This window comes from Lissotriton helveticus, chromosome 1_1, assembly GCF_964261635.1.
Source record: "Lissotriton helveticus chromosome 1_1, aLisHel1.1, whole genome shotgun sequence".
Classification (NCBI taxonomy): domain Eukaryota; kingdom Metazoa; phylum Chordata; class Amphibia; order Caudata; family Salamandridae; genus Lissotriton; species Lissotriton helveticus.
In genome coordinates this window covers 1,313,880,285-1,313,905,630 of record NC_136057.1, presented here as the reverse complement: position 1 = coordinate 1,313,905,630, position 25,346 = coordinate 1,313,880,285, and the positions used below count along the sequence as shown (strand labels likewise).

The 25,346-nt window shown below is 47.0% G+C and overlaps 1 protein-coding gene across 2 annotated transcripts in view; it reads right to left on the bottom strand.

The window, feature by feature from the left end:
- Positions 1-22,381: 22,381 nt before the first annotated feature.
- TECR (trans-2,3-enoyl-CoA reductase) overlaps positions 22,382-25,346 on the bottom strand; it is a 175,568-nt gene continuing 172,603 nt past the window's right edge. For both annotated transcript variants that reach the window (XM_078681643.1, XM_078681633.1), the window contains 2 exons: positions 23,109-23,154; positions 22,382-22,993 (listed from right to left, as the gene is read on the bottom strand). In XM_078681643.1, coding sequence (XP_078537769.1) covers positions 22,866-22,993; positions 23,109-23,154 — 174 coding nt within the window. In that variant the 3' untranslated portion in view covers positions 22,382-22,865. The remainder of the gene's footprint in view (positions 22,994-23,108; positions 23,155-25,346) is intronic.

Here is a 25,346-nt window from a genome sequence, read left to right as displayed (position 1 = left end):
GTAATCGCGAATTGCGTCCTGTATGTGTTTCACCACCGCCTTTTTATGCAGAAGAGTGTCCCTGAGGCGCCACACCCCGTGTGAGGGAGACATCGGTGGCAGCCGGAAATTGCCCGCGACGGGGGCATGGTCCGACAGCGAGAGAACCCCTATTTCCGAAGCTATGGCCAGGTCACAGACCGGTCCTGTGACCAGAAGGTGGTCCAGTCTCACGTAGGTCTTATGTGCGTGTGAGTAATAGGAGTAGTCCCGGGCGGTAGGATGGAAGCGGCGCCAAAGATCGTGGAGATCTAGGTCGTCCAGTTGGGACTTGCCTATCTGCGAGATCTCCCCCGTCTGTGGGTGCCTCTGCGCCGATCTATCCAAGGACGAGTCGAAGACCATATTCAGGTCCCCTCCTATGATTATGTGCCTATCCGGGGTGGTCGCGATATCCACCAAGGCCGAGTGAAGGAACCGTTCCTGATGTTCGTTGGGACTGTATATCGAGCCAATGGTAAACACCAGACCCCCCGACGTAACCCTATAAGCTAGGAGCCTCCCTTTCTATTCTGCCAATTTATGTAGGACCTCTCCTTTAAATGTTCTGGACACTAGGATCGCTACCCCTGCCGTCTTGGTGGTGTTGGAGGAGAAAAACTGCGTTGGAAATTTTGGAGACCGCATCCTTTGGCAATCTCGGGCCAGAAGGTGTGTCTCCTGCAAAAGACAAATATCAGCCTGTGTGTTTACTAGCAGGGACAGCACTGCCCTTCTCTTGACAGGGTTATTCAGCCCTTTCACATTAAGAGTAACAACCTTGAGGGCTGTCATCGATGCGGGTAAGAGCATAGCCCAGTCAGTGAGTCACGGCCCGGGAGGGGCGGTGCCAGTGCAAGTAATGTGTAGGAGTAGTGTAAGGTCAGAGCGAATGCATCAACAGTATAGTACGGTCCCCTTCCCCCCCAACTCCCTTTGAACTTCCCTCCAACAGCCCTTCCCTTCCCACCCCCGTCCCCTCACTCCTCTCTCTCCCAACAGGCCCCCCATGCAAACAACCAACCTCTCTTCTCCCCCTCTCCCCCTTCCCTCCCACCGTCCCCCTCCCTCAACCCTTCCTCCTACCCCTCCAAACCCGAAACTTCCCCAACTACCCCCCCTCCCCCAACTCCCCCGCAGTCAACTGCTCAAAAAACACCATTGTCCAAGTCCGGTCTCTAGTGGACAAGTCCGTGGAAGGTTATTCAGGTGGACGTCCAGCCACAACACACACCCCCGCCGCCCCCCCCCCCCCCCGAACCCTCGAACCTGCAGTGATGAAGAAGCCATGTCGATCTCCCCTCGGAGTACGCTCAGGCCGTTAGGGCCACATCACCAGACGCCGTGTCCTTGGTCACCTCTCGTACTGCACTGTCCATTTCCGCCCGGATAGTGGGCGAGTCCGGTCGCATGGGCGTAGGTGGAGATCGCCGTCCCTGAAGCGTCTGCCAGCCATCTCTAGTGCCGCGCCAACGGCGGGGTGTAGGTGCATCCTCATCTGTCGCGGTGATCCCCAGCACTCCGCAGGTGTCCTGAAGGGACCGGAGTTGGTGCAAAGTCCCGTTCCATCGAAAGATGAGCCGGAAAGGATGGCCCCAGGAGTACTGCGTGTCGTGTTCCCGCAGGAAATCCGTAGCTATTTTGAACGCTTTGCGTTTTTGCAGCGTAATGGCCGATAAGTCCTAAAAAAGGGCCACCTGATGGCCTCGAAAACGCATGGACTGCTGCCGCCGTGCTTCACGAAGAATCCGTTCTTTCAAAGGGAAGTCCGGTAGGAAGGCCAAGATATCAGGGGGCGGCGCCGAGGCCCGGCGCGGCAGGCCCACTCTGTGTGCCCTGTCAATTCTGATAGGGAAGTCCCCAGGTTCGCCAAGTATCTCTCTAAACAGGTCCCTCAGGTATGCAGCGACGTCGTCGCCTTCCTCCTTAAATGGAATTCCCCGGACTCGAATGTTATTGCGCCTGGACCTATTCTCGAGATCCTCATTATGGGCTTGGAGGTCAAGCTGCTGATCCCTGAGTCGCAACACCTCCTGCTGTAGTCGCGCGATCTCTTCGTCACGAGAGTGGCCGGCGCCCTCCACAGTAGCCACTCGTTCGCCAAGGGAGTCGACCTCTCTTCGCACCTCCCGGACCTCTCCGGCCACCTCCTGCTTTAGTGTTTGGAAATCATCCCAGAGGGAGCTGAACAGCGACTCCAAGAAAGACCTGGTTACCGGAGGCTCCCCTCCTCCGCTACCCGGGAGTTGTTCGAGGGGCCCGGGGCTGGCTGACTTCTATCCTGTCTCGGGGTACCCCTGCCCAGCATTTCCGGCAAAGTGCGGTCTCCCTTCTTACTCCCTCTGTTACTGGACATCGTGAATGCGGGGAGGCGTGCCAAGTGATATGGCACTCGGCAGGAGCTGCGCGGCTTGGTACTGTTCCAGGGGGCGAAACCCCTTGCGGGACCTGGGTCCGATGTCACTCCAACGGGTGTCACTGTCAATTCTCACTCCTGCCTGCGGGCCCCCAGGTCACCAAGAGCGCCGACCCGAGGGGGGCAATCGCGGTCCACCTCCAGTGTAGGTTGCAGTAATAGTGCACCGGGTCGAGGGGAAAGTCTGCGCGGCGCCGGCGGTCAAGGCGCTCCACACCCATGGGGCGGGTCGACCAAGGCAAGGTCAGCCCGCTAAATGCTCCTTCAGTCTGGCCGCGCAGCCCCCCCGACACTCCGGCAGCGCCGCACCCGCGGGAGACGGAGTCCCGCCCCAGCCAGCCGGGACGGCGGCAGAGCTGCACCCCCTCGGTCAGAAAGCGAGTTGCGCCACAGGCCGGCCCATCTCCAAGTCGCCGCCGTTCCCTACAATCACTGTGCCTTGCGATGTGAGGCCCAGGGCCGTCCTGTGGCTTCGAAGGGGTCGTTAGGGGCGTCCCCGCCCCAGGTGCTGAGTATTGGTGGTTGTTGGGGAGGATATGCAGCCAAAGGCCCACTCCCGGCCGCGACCTCGGACTCGCGTAGCGACCCTACGCCGATCCGTAGCGTAGCCCCCGGGCTCCGTGCACACAACTGCTATGGACCGGGTCCGGTGTGATGGCCGGCAGCTATGTCCCGGTAGTCGATACTATGTGCAGGTGCACCCGGAAGGTCGCTTACTCGCTCTCTCCTCCTGCACAGAACAGCTTATGGGGGCAGGGGGATAGCGTGCAGCCTCAGGCCCAACAGCAGGCCCGGTCCCCGGCCTGGCGTAGCGACCCCTCACCGGCTCCTCACCCGATGTACTCAGGCCTGGGCGCCACGCGCGCCGCTTGCGTCCCCCGCCGCCGGATTTCGCTGGAGACCTGTGCGGGGGCCGTCCGCCTCCTCCAGGCTGTCTGCGTGTCGACGAGTCCGCCCCCTCGCAGCTCCGTTGAGCAGCAATCCCGGCTCCTCCAGCGCTCGGCCGGCTCCCCGGCCGTCTCCATCTCCGGGTTCACTCCGGAGCCCCGCCGCTGTAACCACGGGGCTGCACGGAGCTCTGAGCAGCGCCGCTGTGTGCTCTTCCGTTTCTGGCGCCGATCTCCGCGCAATCGGGGGGAGATCAGCGATGTTCGGCGGTTCAAAGGCCCAGGATCACGGGAGCTCACAGACGGTGCGTCCTCTCAGCCCGCCATCTTGGCCACGCCCCCCCTCCCACCATTTTAAAAGCCCCGGGAGGTGGTGGTCCCCGGGGATTGGGGGAGTTCAAGCCCCCCCCACACAGGTTTTTTTATTTTTCAAAAATAGAAGCCCCGGGGTGGCAGTCCCCGGGGCTGCGGGGGTAGGGGGGCCGTAAGCACCCCACAAATGTATTTGAAAAGCCCCAGGGGTGGCGGTCCACGGTGCTTGGGGGGGAGTTCAAGCCCCCCCACACAGGTTTTTTAATTTTTCAAAAATAGAAGCCCCGGGGTGGCAGTCCCCGGGGCTGCGGGTGTTGGGTGGCCGTAAGCACCCCGCAAATGTATTTGAAAAGCCCCAGGGGTGGCGGTCCACGGGGCTTGGGGGGCCTTTGAGCCCCCACCCTTCCATTGTACAAGCCCCGGGGGTGGCGGTCCCCAGGGCTTGGGGGCCTTTGAGCCCCCCACCCATTTATTTATGAAGCCCCAGGGGTGGCGGTCCCTGGAGCTGGGGGGGCTGTGAGCCCCCCGCATATAATTTGATAAAGCCCCAGAGGTGGCAGTCCCCGGGGCTGGGGGCCCCTCTGATCCCCCCCATTACAATTTACATATTGCCCCCGGGATTTGGCTCCCCGTGGCTAATTACCAACGAAGCGCAGGATCCTCGCACCCTGCGCGGATTTTGGCAAAAAAAAATTTGGGCCATTAGGGTCCTTGTGGGACCCCCTAAGCTGGCCTAGGGGGTCAGGGTGTTTCTACCCTGCCCCCTTTTTGTGTTTTTCGCATATTTTTCTCAGGTTTCTTGTGGCTCGGTTCTACGGATCCTGTGCGGCCATAGATATATATATGATTTTACTTTTGATTTTCTCAGCAACTACTGAATGGATTTAGACCATTTAACAAAAAGGTACAACTCTGAACCAAGGGCTACCTTGTTGCCAAATGTGGTGTAATTCCGTTCAGCAGTTCGGGCTGTAGCTGCGGCTAAAGGTTCCTATGGGAAATTGCATGGGGGAAACACGTTATGGGACCCCCTGTTTTTCTCGGCCCCCGCTTGATGAATCACCATGAAACTTTCGGGATAGGAGCGTACCGGAGCACCTCGTGAGTTTTGAAAATTTCGCGAAGATTCGTCAATTGGTGCCAAAGTTATTGGGAATAGAATGTTGCAGATTTCCTATGGAAAATAGGTCCTAACTATAAATAACTACCTACTGACGACCGACAGTAGGTAATATATATATATATATATTTTTTTTATTACGCATTAACAAAAGAAGTTTACAATCAAAACCCATATGCATCAGGATACCCAACAAGGTGTGAATTTAGCGCTCAAATTTAAAAAAAAAAAAATCAGTCCGGGGGCAGAAAGCGTCGGGGAGATCTACCCCTCGAGTGTGACTGACATATATACATGAATTTGTTCAGTGGGTACCAACTCTTGTGTTTATCCTTCAATGAACTGGAAGACAACGACAAACACATCCTTGACCATGAGCATGCTCCACACAGCGTTTAGCGATCATGGCGGGCAAGAAGAGTTTTGCCTCCCACTCTTTGATTGCCTTTGTGCGCATGCACTGCTTGCTTGACTTGGGAGTCCTGCATTGCCCTCAAACACTATAGACCTCGTGGGGGGTATGGGATGGACATCTGGTCATGACAGGAGCAGCAGGCCTTACATTCTGACATCTTTGGGGGAAGCAGTCCATAAAGCACTGCAAAAAGTTGGTAAAATTCAGTAAAGACTTCATAGAAAGCATCTCTATCTCCACATCGAGGGGCACAGGAGAAAAGGGAACTGATATCAAAGCGCTGGAGTGGTGCTACATGCCTCCAGCGACCTCATATCCATCCTGTAACTGACATCAAGTTGGGACTGTCACCATCTGCTAGAACAGGAGAGGTTCTGCAAAATGTTCAGATTCATTTTGGTGCCCAGGGATATTCAAAAGGAAACCTGCAGATGGAAGTATCCATCAGAATGGACATCTACCCCAATTACTTTACCCTAGACCTGTATTCCCGTCTTTGGCACACGTAAGTGATAATGAAGTAGGTGCAATACTTGCCCGGCGATTCGTAATGCATGAGGCACTGCAGGAATATTGAATTCTTAATATGGATATTTTTTGTTTTTTGCATTTTGTTAATGAACTACAAAGAAATGACCAAATAATCATTACACGAGGACAACCAGTGGAAATTTCCAATGACCGGACTCAAAATATTATCTTTTGGATGGCTCCCACTCCTCACAAATCTGTATCCCACCCATTTGAACACACTGTGCTGAAACGGGTTTACCTGGCATTTCTCAAGATTACCACAGAATGCCCTATGTGCATGGATCTTTCCAGGTATGACTTGAACAGAGGTATTAGAAGTTCTTTCTAACTTTTAAAGGTAGAAAAGTCAATGAGTTGGTGGTACAAGACTGGTTTCACCAAGAAATGCTTTTTCTGGTGCAGTAGTTTCCTTGTTACTAGGAGCTGCAGTCACTTGAAAGAGCTTGCTGCAGTCACGCTACTATCACTGTGTCGGCAGAGCTGCAGACATTATGGAAAGCATGCCACGGTAGGGCTGTTTCAATGAAGGCAGAGTTGCTGGCACCCCTAGGAGCATGCAACAGCGGAGCTGCTATTACAGTGAGGACAGACACCCACGGGAAGCGGGTAGAAGATGAAGGTGCTGCAGAGATCCCTGGGGCATGCCACCAGGGCCGGACTGGCCGTAGTGGGCTCCAGGTGCTTTCCCGGTGGGCCGGAAGGGTGGGGGACGATTTTGGACCAGTGGGTGCTGCAAAATCGGCCTCCTTTAACAAAGGCACAGCAGCAGTGTTATTGCCAGGGCTGGTTTGCAGTCCCAGTCCGGCCCTGCATGCCACAGCAGGGTTGATGGTTCCAAGAAGGCAGAGAAGACAGTAGTTGCAATGAGGACAAAGCTGCAGAAGTCCTAGGGAACATGAGCATTGGCAGTTGCAGTCACAAAGACAGAGTTGCAGACACCCAACGCAGCAGGAGGAGTCCTGTTAAATAAGGACATAGCTGCACACTATAGTGAGCATGTAGCAGTAAGGCCCACTGTTATTATGATGGCGGAGCTGCGGATGGTGGCGGAGCGTGTTGCAATGTTGGCAGAGCTGCAGACACTTCAGAGAATATCTGCGGCATTGGGGGTGGGGAGGGGGTGCCACCCACAAATAAATACATTCTTGGCTTAATAGTTGCTCTGGGGGTCAAGAGTCGGGCCCAGTATTTGTTTCATTTTTTCCCAGTTGTGTGCCAAGAATGAAAAACATAACAGTGACCTTTGATGTAACTAGGACGGAGATATCCATCTGGTAGCTGAATTTCAAAGTGTGAACCCACATAACTTTGAATCAAACCGGCTTTCCCCCTGTTTCAATTTGTGTGATCCTAGGCAAATATTTGACTTCACAAGGCATCCTTTTACTTTGTTATCATATATGAGCCTATTTTTAAATACTTTAGTTCAGGGTGTGCTCTGCAGGAGCACCTCTTATCTTTATTTAATAGACTTTAATGTTTCTCCATCTATAATAAGAACAAAGGCCACATTTAGGGTTTATAGGACTATTGATTTTCCTTTTAATTCACTAATGGCATTGTCAGCCATGAAAGTTTCTTCTTTTAATTATACATGCAGTGATATAAACTGATGTACGAAGGCGAAACACTTCAGCGTGTTAAAGAAATACTTTTTTTTCAGTTTTACTTCATGTTTGTTGCACAATATAAATGCCAAATGTCTTCGTCACTCTGCTCATGTAGAGACTTTTAGAGCTAAGCTAGATCCATGGCTCAGCTCTCCCTGTTAATTTGTCTGCGCACCATCCTCTATTTGTGACTCTGGCTTAATACATGGGTCTGTCAGACACTTGATAAAATGATTTGTAAAAATCAAAGATTGGAAATATGCAGCCCTGTCCACATGCTCTGGTTTGATAGCTCTACCATCAAGGCTTCTTGTAGCAAAGATTAAGGACAGTGTGTGGAGTAAAGTATAATAAATGATCATAGCCAGGGGCAAAGCGCTGGCGTGTATGAAGTGTGACATCCACCAAATGGGGCCCCGAAGCTGGATCTACTATGTCAGTTTTTCTCGCTGTTCTCATTTCACTTAGAGGTTTTACATTGTTCATTTTTTAGATCAGGGTCTTAAGAATATATAGTGACTAATTTACCAAAAAAGTTGTAAATCTGCACCCATAGAAGTACTCATTGAATGGGTTCAAATGTACTCTTTTTTGGAATTCACAAACATTGGCAGGGAGTAGGCCTGGAAAACAGCACCAGGCACAATTCCAGGCATAACACTGGCAATCAAACACCCAAAAGGTGATGGGATGAATGCTAGCAAATATTCAAATCAGTGGCAACTGCTCAATGTGGCATTCCAACCTATAATTTTTGCTCACTGTACCACTCTAGACAGAGGACGACCTAATGCAAAGTTGTACTGACTCTGTTCCTCATGGAAACCGTATATCCTCAACCTTGGTCATCTCGCCCCTCAACCTTGCAGCCCACTGCTTTTCCAGTTGGGAAAGTTAAGACCCTGCCCCCTGCATCTCACTAAGATACACACCTGGGGAGGCTGCTGTTACAATGAGGTTTGTTTGGTGCAGGGGGTGGGGATGCTGATACTTCGAAGACCATGCACTAGTGGGGCCTTTGCAATGCACGTGGAGCTGCAAATAGCCAGGCCAGCAAGCAACAGTGAGGCGGTTTTTGGTGCAAATGCACGTCAATTCACCAAAATGCCTGGGGAAGCAGAAGTGACATCACAAGCCCTTTGACTTTGACTCACTCACACACATTTACACAGTCACCCCCAAACTCGCACACAACATATATATAAATTTTTTTTTACATACCTCAGCTGCCAGAGAGGGTCATATTTCAGTTAATTGAACTTCATTTTTAGAACAGTATTAGTGTAAAAATACTATTATAATCCACTATTAGTGTAATAATTTCATTGTCAGAATACAAAGAGTGGGCAGCCCCAACTGACGTCAATAAGGGCGAGCTGCAACTGCTTTCCTGGCACTGATTTTGCCGCCTCTGGTGCCAGGGGTAGCAAGGGGGGCAAGCCAGGGATTGCAGCTGTGACCCCTAAACGATGTCCATGTGGAGAGAGGTGCTGGTTTGCAGTCACCCTGGAAAGCATGCAGCTATCGAGTGCTGTTACTATGTGTACAAAATTGTAGAAATTCTTACGAGCATCCAGCAGTGAGGCTGCTGCTGCTATGAAAGCACTGCTGCAGATACCTCTGTGAGCATTAAGCAGTCTGGCTGGCTGTAACACACAGGCATTGCTGCACACACCATGGTACGCAGACAGCTTGCAACAGTGAGGTTAGTGCTGCGCTCATTCTATTGTAACATTTATACAGTGCTTACTACTCCGTCGTGGGGTGCTAAGAAGCATGCATACATGGGTAGCATGCTACACCATGTATGTTGTGAGGTTAGAGGGATGTTATCTTTGGTTTTCACCCTATTTGGGAAGTGTTTCCATGTTGTGCGTAATTACCACAGAGGTGTGGTTACTGTGTAATGGAACGCAGCACGTAGCAGTGTGGCAGACAATGAAGCGCGAGTGACAGATGCGCAGTTTTATGGTTTTCAGTATAGGGTAGCTTTGAACGGCTCTGCAGGTCCTTTAAGGCATTTCTTATGATTATAGTCCGCTTAACCAGCACCTGCACTGGGTTGTCCAATCTAAGATTTTGTGTATAGTTGTTATCCTGAGCTGGCATGGCTAGAGGGTGAGCGAAGTGGAGACATCTGTTGGTATGGTCATTTTTATTATCATAGGAAACTCTATATACTGGGACCAAAGTTGTACTTTAGTTGTGGGTATTTAAAATAAAATACATTTCCTATTAATAATAAATGCTAGTTGTCGAACACTACTTTTTTTTTTTTTACTTACTAAGGTGTAGTTTATAATTCGCCCACAAGGGGGCGCGAGGCTCTTACATATCGGCGATTCCATGATGCTATTGGAAAAAGAACCATGTTAACCAATATTGGTTAACTTAATGCAATCTTTTAAAACCTGGACTACTACCCACAGGGACAAATCCAACGTTTCCCGGTTCCCAGAATATGCGCCTCTGCTGTCCACCGACAACTAACGCAATTTACGTTGTGTAATTAAGTCAGAAATGTGAGGTACGCCCATTCCCAGCAATTCAGATTCTCACAAACGGACAAGGACTCCGCTTTTGATGAAAGTCTTTGGTTAAGAAGAAAAGTTATAACGCCATAGACCGATATGGTGTAGTAAACTGAAATCGCCACACCTTAAAAACACAAAACCTGAAAAGGGCTCACGCATAGGCTTTTCTGGAAGTAGAAAATCTGACCTTGCTCCTGCAACAATTCCAGAAGCTGCAGGTGTTCTATCATGCTCAGCAGGGTCTGCGAGGCAGTGCATTTGACCAATTTCGAGGAAATTGATGCGCCTTTTGCTCACCTTCGAAGAGCACGACTTGCTGAGCGCATTTGTGTAGCGCTGCGGACAAGGACCAAAGGCAGTAGGTTACTGGCCGATCGTTTTGCCTGCAAACTAATGAGGCAAATAGCCTACGCCCTGTCCGATGAAGCAGACTAGAGCTCTCCACTCAGTCTCTTTCACTTTTTTTCTTATGCATGCTCACATATTCAGATGAGCATTCCCACCCCTAGCGATTTTGCTGGCGGGTTTAACAGGGGATCAGGGTAGGGTGAGCCTTTTAGGGGGCCCACACCGCCTGTCCACCTGTATTTTGGTCCTGAAGAAACCGGGCAATGTCCCATTGGTAGAAACATGTCGACCAACACATGCCAACACATATAGAGATGTACCGGTCGTAACTCGCCCACTACCATCTCGTAATTAATTTTTAAACATTGTTCAGTTACTCTATATTAAAGTTAATTTTGGAGTTAAACCAGGACAATTTTTAACATAATTTTTTGCACCTACAGACACAACCCGCTCCACTGTAGTTCAGGTGTCGAAGCACACCCTGGTGACGCTAGGCCACCAGGGTGGACCCCGATGATGAAGCATGTCACCACCAGGTTGGTGAGTGAGGGGTTTTAAATAAAAGGAGATTTTTTCCTTTTATGCCATCCAGTCTACCCTCCAGACTATTGACGTTATAATCTGCAGGGGATACTCCTCTTTTTGTTTCTAAAATACTTGCCCTTGGGGAATAGGAGTAATCCTGGTCCATAACCGGTTTTGTGGACAAACCCTTACTCTCTCCTTTGATCGCCTCACTTCTAGCGCTGCGCACCCCCATAATCTGGCTGGTATAGAAGCACTCTATTCTGAGGTTTCCGATGACCAGGGTGAAAGTCGCCTGTTGAAATTGTGTTAGGGTGCGTTTCTAACTGGCTTCGGGGATGAAGAGCGTGGACATAGTTTGGGCTCAACATGTGAGAGGATCTCTGCTATGTCTGCTTAGCAGCCCCCGTATGTGCTCCCCAATTTACCAAGCACGCATTCGTCACTGCTTGTGGCGACGGCCGTGTCTGGTGAAAGGACATCCCACTAATAAGAGGTTTTGAGAGGCCACCGAGGGAATGACTGACCCACATTGCTGCTGTTTCTGTAGCTTTCATCCTTTGCTTCCTCCCAGCGGGTGCCACGGATCCTGTAGTACCTGCCGAAGAGGTTCCATGTTCTGCTTTGGAATAGTCGGTGTAAACATGTCCCAATACCTAGGAGGAAAGAGCTATGCTCCGTTGTGACAGGCGGTACAGAGAGCCTCGGAGTTCTCGTGTACATATCACAACTAAGGAGACTCTTACGTGACCAAAAAGAATCTTGAATGCAGCTGAACCCTTTTTGGCTTCAATAAACGGCTGAATGACAGATCCCATCTACTCCAGCCACTCACATGCGTTAGCTGGGCTGAGGGTCTCGCCTCTTTAGGGACATCTGGCACGTGCCCCTCAAGAGGTGGCCCCATTGCCAGTTCAGACCCTCAGAGTCCACAATCGTCTTCAATCGGACACTTTTACAAGTTTATGCTTCGGCTTCCATATTCTGTAGTAAGCCCACTTAAATCCAATCACAGTTATATACCAATCAGTACGAGATATGAACACATTAGAAAAGGGGAGGTTCAAAACACTGTGATACACATCACTGTTTGCACACCTCAGGCGAAGACAATACGCGCTTACAAATAGCCAGTGTGTCCAGGAGGTCAGTCCCTGCCTTGACTTATTGATTTGATTTGATAATCGAGTTTCTTGGCCTTCAGAAAGGCGTCCGCACGTCTTATCTGGGACTCTAAAAGCCCGGTCGCACCTGCTTAACAGACTTGAGCACTCGCCACTTCCATAGAAACTGCTGATGCGGACATGCTTTTCGGCCAAGTGCACTCAGCGGTTTGCCCAGGGTCAGGAGAAGCAGCAGCTGTTGGGACCAAAGCATATGTTAGGACAGCCAAAGGGAAGACTGAATCCAGAGTCCATCCACAAGATGACGGAATCCCGAGCAGGTGCCTTATTCTTCATCATGCTAGAAAGAGCAGACTTGGTGGAAGAAAAAATCTAGTGAGGGAGCTAGTGCCTCAAGGACTAGAAGCAGAGCTTTAGACGGGTGCGATGCTATGGTGCTTCAGGAATGACTAGTGAGTTGGCTTGCAATGGGAACATTCTTTTTGGTCACTCCTTGCACCTAAACATCTTGGATTGCACTTTATATATTATCAAAAAGTTAGAATTGTGGCTGAGAAGTGTAAGAAGTGTGAGCTTGTACCCAGTCAATTCAGAAACAGGGTCTGTATCGGGAGAACACGAGGAGAAGTCCTCTCTGATGGTGAACGAGACTTTTGAAGAGACTTTAAGATCCTGAAAAATGATTTGGTAACCAGAGCGTTAAAGTTAGTTTTGGAGTCTTCGAATGACGACATGAAATTTGTTCCCTCCGATGTTTTTTAATGTTGTCTTTACAAATGGGGACATGTTGGCCTACTCGGAGAGTCCTTCTTTGGATTAAAAATCGGAAGTTGGACCTAATACGTTGTATCATGAAATTCTTTCTTTCTTCTTTGCAGGCAACACCTCAGTGAAATAAGTGTCCAGTAAGTATCCTAGAAAAATAAGGCCTAAGCAACGTCTATCGTTTTATCTTTGAAGGGGTTATGGACATCAACAGAGGCTTCAACACCAATGGAGGTCTCAATGCTCATAGTTTTCAATGTCAAGGTATTTATATTTCTCAGATGGCAATCCCATTCTCTGCAGCAGTCTGTCTGCTAAAAAAACATGAGGAGCCCTCCAACATCAATGGCAAATGGTAGATCAAAAGTACTCTGGTTTTTAGATCTTCTGTTTGTGTCTAGACCTTACCGAGGTGGAGAGCAAACTATCCTGCGAGTCTCTCCTGCTTTAGGTCGAGGCTTGAGAGCACTTGCTCTGTCAGGTGATCTGTTGTATGTACTTTGTGGGGTCTCACTCCTCCCATAGCTCTGGATCGGCTTTTGTCTGTCTCATTAAAAATTCATAGCCTTCAAATGGCTAAAGGTTGGTGCATGTCCCACCTTTTCTTTTAAAGTAAACTCTCTGGAACTGATGCGGAGAAGGGAGGGGGTGGGAAGGGAGGTGTTTTCCGGATGTTTTATTTGTCTTATTTTTGTTGTATTGTAGATTTCCTTAAAAGGGAGACGGTACAGATGCCACGACTGCTTCTTACACAGCTGGCCTCCTGGTTGTTGGCCTGAACGCCTTGTAACATCACTTATGATCGGCTCTGCCAGCCTTGAGATGTAGGCAGGAAGCTGTGTACACAACCTGCATCCCGCACAATAAAAACGATTGATTCTAAAGTAAACTCTCATGTAGTGCAGCAGGAGCAAGCAGCGGTGCACACAGTGGCGGCTGCTGTGGCAGGACGCATGCTTCCTCCCACATGCTCCTGTATTTGTATGACCAGAACACCAGAGCTAGTGTTTTGAGCCGCTGTTGGTTTCTGGTCATATCATTATTTTATTTTTACATCTCACCAAAAACATGTAATCACAATGGGAGATGCTGCAAAGTACTGCAGTTTGCTTAACTTAAAGCAGTTGCCATGGAAAACAGCAGGGATGCGTTGTGGTGGGGGAGGGGATGGGGCGCACGCTTGGCTCGTGCTGCTCAGGAACCCGCACCCACACTTGTTTTCATTAACCTTCATGTCAATAGAAGACAACTAAATAAACAAGGCAGACATCTAGTTTGTTTTGACTCATTTTCAGTTTGGGGTAGGTTGGTGTTGCCTCTGGTTTCACTTCGCAGCCGGTTGGGCTTCTCTTTCGCACTGGAGCGACTAGCAGATGTGAATGGGTTCTGGCAGAGCAGCTGGGAGTGGGGCTGGAAGGGGGATGTAATAGGAGCTTCGGAGCAGCGCTGAAAGAACAGTAGCCCCGTGGTAATGTCACACAGATTAGTCGTCCAGGTACTACTACTAGTGAGCATGTCTAAATGTCAGGTTTGTTTATTTGCGATTATAAGTTTTGTTGTGCTGTTGATATCGCCTCCTTCCGCTTTCTTGCCCTTGTATTTCATTTTCGTAAATTTCTAATGGAAACGTGTAGAAATGGCAAAATGACTCTTTGAGAGAGAGTATGTTCCAACGCTTTCACTGTATCTGACAACCATCCTGTGTCTTTATTTTGATGTTATTTTAGGGAGTTACTTTTAGGTATTTAAACATGCAGCAAAAGATTATAAAGTGGTTCACTGAAATGAGCAAGTGTCTTAGTGTAAGTGGGAACATTCTTTATTCAGGTGAGTAGCATATTCTGTTGAATGCCCCACCAGGAGCATTATATCTTCCTGCGTAACATCTCGCAATCCTGTTACTTACCTGTAAACCTGATAATATATTTAGTTTTTTAACATCGCCATAAAGTGTTTCAGGTCTTTGATTACCCCCATCTGCAGACATAAAACTGCAGCATTTTGGCTGTCGCACTCCCAAGAAGTGTGCACATGGCTGGATTGTGTGCCTAAACACCACCACTTTCATTGCTTGGCGCTTCATTCAATGCAGCCGCCACAATCTGCTCAAACACCTACCAGCTAACTTCCATTACTTCCGGTAGTACAAGGAAATATTCCACTTGCCCTCAGTCTGTGTCCATTCCATTGCAATATACGCAGAGCCACTCTATACAACTTTACTCTACACCATTGCACTCTACATATATAACTACTATACATAATTCCACTGCAGACCATGTCACATATGTACACTACACAAACTCACACCACACAATTCAACCCACAGAATTCCACTCAAACCACGTACATCCACTCCCATAACACAAGGGTCAAAGACATTGATATTTAAAACACCAATAGTTCTAAATAAAATTAAAAAATGCAAGACCTATTGCATTTCTAATGCTTGCTCCTTCAGAGCCTTTTTTAAAAATTCACCCGTTTGCCTCCTTCAAGGTGAATGCCTTATCATTGTTTGTTTTTGCAACTTTACAAACATTTGCAAAATGAGCACCCCTCAGTCAATTGGTTGTCCGACACACGTGTACATCCACAGCTCCATCTCCGCTCCATCAGGTTGAAATGGGCCATAAAAGATCCTTAACCGAGTTTTTCTATTGTAGGAAGAGCATAAGACAAAGAAAGATGCCACATTCACTCCTAAAGTAACAAACAAGAGCAAAGCCAATATGTCTTGCCAATGCAAGAGCTTTTAGCTTTGCCAATACGTTTTAACCATGTTGTACACCAGCATGGCTAAAAGTTAGTAGGGTAAAGGAGAGTGGAATGTCGTAAAGGAGAGTGGAGTTTTATGGAGTGGCACAGAATTGAGTGGAGTGTCATAGTGTCATGGAGTGGTGTGTTGTGGAGTATCATGGAGGAAGTAGAGTGGCAAGATAGCGTAGGGGTGAGTGGAGTTCAGAATCAGAGTGGAGTGGCATACAGGGTGTTGAATAGAGTTACATAGAACGGTGTAGACAGTCATGGAGTGGCAGTGTTGTGGAGCAGTGTGTGGTGAAGTAGAGAGACATGGAGTGGCATTGAGAGCATTGCATAGAGCATCGTGAAGTAGTGTCATAGAGCGGCATAGAGCAGAGTGTTGTACAGTGGAGCAGAGTTTAATGGAGTAGAGCATCACAGAGTAGACTGGACTAGACTGAAGTGGCGTAAAGTGCAGTGGTGCAGCGTAGATAGGCGTAGAGTGCATTGGTTTTGAGTAAAGTGTTGTAGAGTGCAGTGCTGTAGAGTGAAGTGGCATGGAGTGGTGCAGGGTAGAGTGCAGTGGCATAGAGTAAATTAGTGGAGTGCAGGGGCGTGGAGTGCCGTGATGCTGATTAGATTGGCGTACAGAGTAGTGGCGTGGAGTGTAATGGCGCAGAGTACAATTGCGTTGAGTTCCGTGGCAAAGAGTGCAGTCTTGCAGAGTAGAGTGTCAGAGTGCAGTGGCAGAGATTGCATTGGCGTAGAGTAGTGCGGAGTACAGTGGCTAAGCGTAGTAGAGTGGGGTAGAGTGCACTGGCATAGAATACAGTGATGCTGAGTAGAGAGGCTATGTGTGAAGTGATGTAGAGTGTAGTGGTGCACATTAGATTAGAGTGGATTATAGTGTACGAGCACAGAGTACAGTGGCATAGAGTACAGTGGCACAGTGAGTGCATTAGTGTAGAGTGCTGCCGAGTAAAGTGACAGTGCAATGGTGTAGAGTGTGGTAGATTAGAGTACAGTGCAGAGTAGATTGCCATAGAGTGCAGTGGTGTAGAGTCTATTGGTTTGGAGTACAGTGGCAAAGAGTGCAGTGGTGCACAGTAGCATAGTGTGCATTGGCATAGAATAGTGGAGTAGAGAGGCATTGAGTTCATTGGCGCAGTGACGCAGTGTGGAGTATTGCAGGGTAGAGTGCAGTGGTGTGGAGTGGGGTATGCATGGTGTGGTAGCGCACTGCAACTACAGACTACACATCTTCAATTGAAATGACCACTACATTTGCACAGACATAGTTTTACAGATAAACGTATACAGCGTGCAAACGATATGTGGACACATCATCACCTCAGTGTATTGATTTGTTTTGATTGTATTAAAATATTTGTTTCCACCACACACTTCAGAATTACCCAAAAAATGTGCATCATTTGTGCTTTCCATATTTTGAAATATCTGCAGTTCATTTACAAACATTTAAAATTTGTTTTGTGCAAGAAAAGAAATAACATTGTACAGTACACCCTGAGTAGCCAGCATGACGGTCACTTAAACCCACTCATTTTGAAGTTAGAGAAAGAAAAGTAAACACCAAGCTCCCTGAAAGACAGAGCCTGACATTTGAGCTCTTTCTTTGAATGAACAGCAAACGTGAAAAGATATGAAAAAGATTTAAAGGCCCCTTTACAGAAATCCAGAACTGGAGAAAGAACACAGTAAATAGGGCAAGGAAAGGGACAAACTCAAGCTGGACTGCCTAAAACAAATAAAGCCAGCAAATAGAAACTAAGCAGTTACAAACCACAGAGCCAAATGGTAAGCAATGGGTTTAATGCATTCCCAGGGAAGCTATCCAAGTGTCTCCAAGATGTCGCTGGCAAATCAGACAGCTGCACTGTTTGGCAGACTTAGATCCAAAAATGGAACATGAAAACGGATTATGCTTCACAGGTAAAGTCACTCCGAAATGAAAAACATCAAGTGAATAATTATTTTTAAAAAGTTGCTATACATTTTTTTCAAGTCATATGTTTATGAGTAAAGAGCCAAAAGCTCCAGGATTCTACTTGACTGGAACTAGAAAAAACCTCAGACAGCAGCTGTCCGTAAATTGTACTGTTGGACAGGAGAGGTGCTGAACCAGTTAAGGGACAGCGTCTCACTTGCAGCATCGCAAAGGCACTGCTTACTGAACTTCATTTACCTCATTATCTTTACTTTTTCAGTTAAAAAGGATGCAGGAGGTAAACAACCACCTACTCGTTTCTAAAGGAAAAATCTAATGAATTCATAAATGAAAGCCTTTGAACAAGCTCCAAAATTATTTTTTGAAAAACATACCATAAAAGTGTCCATAGTTTCCTCCCTAGTGGGACATATTCAGTGTTTAGGACTATCAAAGAGGATTCCATGATGGATATGCTACTTTTATTTCTGATGGATACTTCTGCCTGCAGATTCCTCACCTCTTCAATATTCTTCCAGGCGCCAGACTGGTCTGGAAAAACATGTTTGATTGCTCTCCCCTGACGGTAGCAGGAGCCAGCATTTGTATCAACGTCACAGGCACAATAAAGCACCCACACTGTCAAAACAACCCCAGTTCCCTTTTTTCCACGCCTTAAAGGCAATCTGGAGCATTCCTACAGAGACTTTTCCTGTCACAAAGTCTTTCAACTGCAACAATAAAATGTCACCCCCCAAATCATGGCTAGGTTCAAGCCATGTAGATACTGTGGTGTTAAGAGGTCAGTCACCGAATCCCATGACTTTTGCTTCTAGTATCTTTTAATGGGTCATGACTCTTTTCCTGCAATTCCTAAAGTGGACGGGGAAAGAGATAGGCTTTTCTTCATGATGCCCTCACACACCCCGAGAGATGTCATGCTTCATCATTGGGCTTTGCTCCTCGTCGGTTCGGAGCTGCAATGCCCGACAGGCTCACCGTAAACGGGGCTCTTTGCCGGAGATCTTTTTGAAGAAGCCATGGGGTGCGTGCGGGTGAGAGGGCAAGGTAGGTGTAGTGCACGGGAGGTGGATTTTAAAATAAGTCTGGATCAGTCCTGTTCAAAAACAATTTTGATGGTTTAGGTAGATCCGGCTTAATTAAAAAAAGAGTGTGGATGCAATGGTCCTAGCGGGCTGTCGCAGTGTAGTGGGTCGACATGTTTCGTGCCTTGGTTGCTCCTAACGAGTCAAATGACACTTCTTCAGGACCTAGATAAATGTGTGGTGCACTACTAGAGAACTGGCTCCTAGTGTAGGTAGGTAACCAGACGTAGTAGAGTGTAGCCCTAGTAGATCTGTACTGGGCAATCGAAGACCCCCAGTACCGAGCGCTACGTCCAGATGGGGACGAAACAGAGCATGTCGTTGCTCTGATCGGCTGGGGGGACGGAAACTAGCTCGGATCCTACCCTTGCTCTGGACCCCAAAGGCCATTAAAGAAAGGGAAGCCAAACTCATTATGCAAGGATGACAAAAGTGGCAGATGCAAATCACAGCCTCTTTCCCCATCAAGGCAACAGTAGTCCTAAACTTCCAGGTCTTCCCGCCATACGCACAATAAAAGGAGGAGCCATAGAAGGAAGAGAGAGGTGTGACACCAAGGCGTTCGCCTCTCCACTCAGGATCCACTGGGACAGGTGCAACCGCCTCCACCACCAGTGACCAACCCAATATGAGTCCAGCCCCATGCATACCTGAATACCATGTTCGGGGTTTTCAGACAGGCTATAGTCCTTTATGGGGTGCTTTTGAGCCCCACGGGTACTTCTGGGTTGTCCTGCAGACTACCACTGGTGGGTCTTCTCACAATGCCAGTTGGTGCCTTTGATCAGGCTTTGGTTTTCTTTTGTTGTTACAGACTCCACCCAGAGTGCTCCACCCGAATTCCCAGACATTACACCTTCATGCTTGGGCACTGAGAGGGGAAACTACATGACCTTCCAGTTGCTTGATGATGTGGTGGATGTAAGCTTATCTGCTCGTACACCAAACCAGTTTATTCCAGGAGATAGCAGTTTGTCGCTGCATGAGTAGGTCGCCAGACTGACCCCCTTGTAAGAAACACTGCCTAGTACTCTCAAGTTCACATGTTCATTGGCCCAGGAAGGATGTGCCTTACGTATGGTGAAGAGGTAGGTGGCAGCCTTGTCAGCTTTCCTTTGTCTCATGGATAAACTATATCTTTTAAAGTTTCTCATTTTGGTAAAGTTATTGAAAGGTCTGACCAACATATATCCTCTGCCTCCATTCATTATGCCTCAAAGGTACTTAAATGTTGTCGCAATTTGAGCCCCTAGACAGTTGTTCTCTAAATCTCTTGACTATTAATACCGTTTTTCTTACTGCTACTGGTCATACCATTTTGTTAGTGAGCTGCAAGCACCGAGTGTTAGGCCTACTTGTACTTTATTTGGTCACATTCCCTCTCCCACAACCTCATCCCATAAACTAGATGGCAAGATTACATAGGCTGGATCCGAAGAGACCAGTGTGTTTTATCTTGACCACACAAAGGGATTCCGTGTGGACGACTAGCTCTTCTTTTATGTGGGCAACAGGAAGGGTAAAGTGGCAAAAAAAGGACCTTATACAGATGTATTATCTTTTGTAGAGTTATGGGTGAAGTTTTTCTGAACCAGTCTGATGTCGGGGGAGTATTCAAGAGGTGAGGAATCAGCAGCAAAATTGAGTATCCACCAAAAACATTGTTAAAAATGGTAAGTAACTTTTTCATTTGTGCAGCCTCTAGCAGCAATTTAAAGCACGTGTGGACAAATTCAACAATTGTTGGAGGGGAGGAAGATAATTTGCGTAAATGAAAATAAGCTAGAGGGGACTCTTAAAGAGCTTGTCGACTCATTTTACTAGGACAGCAGTAATCTCAGTTAATGCTCTCTTAGTGTGCTTCATGAGTCGTTCAGATACAGAACATTTATCTCACTCAATCATCAAATGTAAGATCAGTAGGAGAGAACACCAAGAAGACAGCTTAAATTAAAAAGGGCATTAAAGCCCAAGCTGTACCAAGCAATGGGTGCAGCGAAGTGTACCACAACACCCATGTTTCATATTTACAACAATCACCAGGGAAAATAATGAATCCTGTAGTTATGCATCAGATTTCAGTGCAGTCAGGCTTTGCTAGCGTCGCCATCATCCAAGAAGGGACCCCCAAAACGTGATTTGGCCCATCCGTACAGAACAGGTCAAGCCATTAGCAACCAGAGAAGACCCCTACGTGACATGGCTCTTTCCTGCAGGCTTTGTCAGTGCCCTCGGCAACAGAGCATAGACATCCAAAGGTGACGTTGCTCATATCCGCAGTAAAGAATTAAATGTGTACGGTAAAAGAAATCTACTGCGAAACTCTTCCGGTTTTCCATCAGTACAGATCCTTACACAGACCGGCAAAGCGAAGACTTAATTCTTGCAAATAGCATTCCCAGCAACAAAACCACAAATAAACATAGGACACGTAAAAAAAAAGTAATAGGGAACTTATTGTATAATCACTGCATCTACGTGTGGACGGGGCAAAATAATCAGTGGCTCGCTTAAGTCAATTCCCCAGGCTAAAGGCAGGTTGACACAGAGCTACTCTTTACTCGCATTTTTGCTACTTTCTATAACCCTTGTTCTAAAGAGAATCTGTGAATCCACGATGGGGCTGGCTCTCGCAAGTTTTATTAACAGGAAGGGCTCGACCTTAACTTCTGATCATAAATATTCAGTCTCCAACTTTGCTCCGCCCAGTACTTCACCCCAGTTAACAGGCCAAGACTTGTCTGCACCCACAGTCGTCCGCTCCATCGTTCACATGAGTCCATCCGACACGTTACTGCACGGGATACAGATGTCCTGATCCCCGATGGTGCTGCCCAATGACGTCACCACTTGCCTGACCGACTCCACGTTCTTTTTCAATTCGAACTGTTTGAATTTCAAACTTTCCTTGAAAATAGCCTGTTAGAAAATAGAATTTTTGTTCAGTCTTTCTAGTCTTTTATATTTTTCCCACCATTCCCATGTTTCACTTTGCTGTTACTTACACCATCTTTCTGTCCTCCTCTTCCAAAAGCCTCGCTATTTACAGGTGTTCCTGCTCCTACGTGCTTCTTTGCCATCTGTCTGGTTTTTCCAGGCAAGCCCTTCCCTTTAACATCTCACAGAGTACCTACATCTGCTAATTCATCCATGGTCCAAGTTTCTTTTCACTTTTTGTTTCTCTGCCCTTCCTGGGAGGTTCGTGGTGCAATATACTACCAAGAATAAGTGACGTTACAACGCGATCATTTAGATCGCGGTACGTTACATCGCAATTCGTTACGACTTGCGCAAGGGGCGCTGGACTTAGGAATAGTATGATTTACTATTCCAACTCCAGGGTGTGTAACAGTATGGAAGGTGATGGAATAGTAAATCACCCTATTCCTTAGTGTAGAGCACCATCCAGCGCAAGTAGTTGTAACGACTTGCGTTGTAATGACGTCAATGTAAATGTATTGCGGTGTAACAACCGCATTGCAAAGGTTGTTCGCCACTACCAAAGCTACTGCGCCTTACAATAGCGTACCAAACTTTTTTCTTGAATAGAACTTTCTAGTTAAAAAGGAGTTTCTCACAACTTAAATTTGCAAAGCCATGCACCGAGAAATGCCATATCACTAGGCTGCTACCATTAGAAGGCTTTACCTGAGGCATCTCCAGTAAACATTGCAACCAACAATGAAATCGAGCAAGATTAAACATTTTCTAAAGGCACTCAGTTACCTAGTCCTGCCGGACCATAGCAGCAATACTTCCACAGTAGTCTTCTATAGTGGAATATGCCCATTCTTGAGTAGGAAATATGATTTAACACGCGCCAGAAAGGGGTTTCATCAGATTCTAAATTCCAGAACAGCTGGCAGCACAATACCCGAGAGAGGGGAAATTATTTTAAGATTATGAAATACACAAAAGATATGTTTGCACACGGCCATCAAGCACTCTGTTGAAAAGAATATAAAAAAGTGATCTCTGTTCCTCAGCATGAATGTATTTCATGATTATTTTCCTGGTATTACAATTTGACAACATACTGAATTATTTCACACATTGCTTTCCCCCAGTCACAATGCTAGCTGTATATTTGCCTAGGGTCAACATCAAAGTGAACCGATTGCTCTGAATGTATGAAATGTGAGCGCCATGTTGTATAGGCATGCTATGGTGGTTTGAGGTGGGCAGGGTGTACATGGGAGCAGAAAGCATTGGATTCCAGAGTTCGACTATTTGAGCTTGAGTGTTCTGCTTGTAAGAGGGGCACTAAAGGCAAGTTGCTGTACATCTGCCGCTTCGAGGACGACTATCCAAACAGCTTTCATTCTAGTGCCTTCATTTCACAGTTTTGGCAGCAGGGATCAGTGTCCACAAATCCCTTCTCTGCCAAGCATTCTTAGCAGTAGCTGGCTATGCTGGGCTGAAACAGAAAATCAGCAGCCCCTCTGAGCAGCAGCCACTTTACAACAGGAATGGGACGATGGGAGAGCGCAGAGGCGGGTAGTCACGGAACTCCTTTAGGTAGCTGCGGTGCTTTCCTTTTGCCCAGATCGTCATTTGGATGAAACCAACCAGAGTAAACAAGGCAACTGCAAAGAGAAAAACAAACTAGAGCGTTAAGTAAAAACAATGAAATAAATACCCCAAAAGTCCCAACTATAGAAACAGGAGAAGTCACACAGGCGCAACTCATAGCAAACTTACCTGGCAGACACTGAGTCATGATGGAGAAACCAATCCAGGAGCCCACCTAGCAAAGGCAAGAATATATTAGCAGAAGGCAGGAATTCCCAATTAAATGATAACCCACTCCGCACACATTCTTTGCTCTTCAATTAAACTATTAAACCATACCCCATTTGCACATTGGCACGACCACAGCACAACAATAACGCATTACTTGACATGCAAAGCACTGACACACAACTGTAATCACTTCTTCTGTGACACCACTCAGCACTATGATACACACTTCCATGTGCCTCATTACCCGGTACGATATCCACTTCTTACTCTATTCAGTTTGTAGCCAATAATTTGACCTCCCCCACTCCCACTCCCTGCGCCGCATGGTCACAGAACAATGGCACCCTATTCATTCTTGAACATGGCTCCAGTACAACAATTCTCCCCTTATCCTCTGGTCGGCGCCAGGTGTAATATTTGCCATATTAGATTCTTGTGTGAAGGGGTGTGGAATGCCTGTGCCCGCACACCCTCGACAAATTGTTTGGGGTCAAGGACAACAAGATGTTATGTTTATTTGGTACACTGGATAAGCAGGCACAATCCCTTGCAGCATAAAACCTTTGCTTGCTAGGTTACACTAGAACAATATACAACTGTGAAAGAGAATTGTCTGCACCCAAGTAAGATTTGTATCCATATCAAAGGTTAATATAGGATTCATTAATGCAGAACAATGACACCCTATTCATTCTTGAACATGGCTCCAGTAGAAAAATTCTCCCCTTATCCTCTGGTGGGCGCCAGGTGTAATATTTGCCATATTAGATTCTTGTGTGAAGGGGTGTGGAATGCCTGTGCCCGCACACCCTCGACACATTGTTTGGGGTCAAGGACAACAAGATGTTATGTTTATTCGGTACACTGGATAAGCAGGCACAATCCCTTGCAGCATAAAACCTTTGCTTGCTAGGTTACACTAGAACAATATACAACTGTGAAAGAGAATTGTCTGCACCCAAGTAAGATTTGTATCCATATCAAAGGTTAATATAGGATTCATTAATGCAGATGCTTTACCATTAGGGTGAGTACTCTAGGTAATGCAGTGTGCTAGGAGGTCAGAATGCATTATTGACAGTGGTTCCAATACAAACACGTGTACAAGTTTGCAAAATGTAACACTTCTAGGCTACCTATAATGCTCCCTGATTATATGCAAATACATGCAGAAGCATGAAGCAGTATTGGTGGCTGCATGCTTTCAAAATAAAATGTACACAAAAAAGTGCAACTTGAAAAGAAAACCAAACGTCTTTGTGCAACTTTGGATAGCATTTCTAAGAGGTGTCCTATAAATAGAGTGTGTTTGGTCTATGCCGAGATGTCTTTAAAAAAAAGTAAAAAAAAAAATGGATGAACAGAATCACTGTAAAGACGAAACATAAATTAGGGGATCTGTTTCTTATAGTCATTAAAGGGCTTCTGCAGGTATATGCCCTTGCAATGATGTAAATGAACAACTTTCAAGAATTAACACGCGTATATAGAAGTAGATCTTGAAAGATTAATCCTAGCAAAGATTTGTGAATTTCATTTTCACATGAGCAAATATACATGCATATACCTGCTCATGCAGACTGTTGAACAATTGCAAATTCAAGCTCCCTACCCCCTCTTTTTTCCCCCACTCTGGAAGGAATATTTTACTTACCCTGTAAGCATTTGGTGTTCGGCTCGGACGTTTGCAAGTTGCTTTTTTTTTAAAGAAGTGTTTCGAGTCACAAGGTGGGCTCATTATTAGATTGTTTTTCATAGTGGGTAAAGAATGTATTGAGTTAGCAAAGCATGGTGCACTATGAACATTGCGCAGTTGTCCGTTAATTAAAATTAGAAGAGATCTCTAGTCAACACAAGCTTCAGGGAGGAAGATCAATGCATATGAATCTACAGCACTACACACACCAAACAGATGATTACAGGGTAAGTAACATTTTCTGTTTGTAGCATGTGTGTAGATCTACATGCTCTTCACAGACTTATGTAATACCCTCCTCCAAGCAGCGCCTGGCATGTAGCGGATGCATAGGTTTGAAACACAGTCCTTAAGTCTGTCTGGCCATATTCAAGGTAATATCCCTATGTAAGTTTATCCTCCAAAATACTCCGTACATGGTCTCCCCAGAGTTCTTTAAGGAACTAGAAGACGAGACTAGACTCCTCCTCTGGAATGGAAAGCCACAGTACATCCGCTTC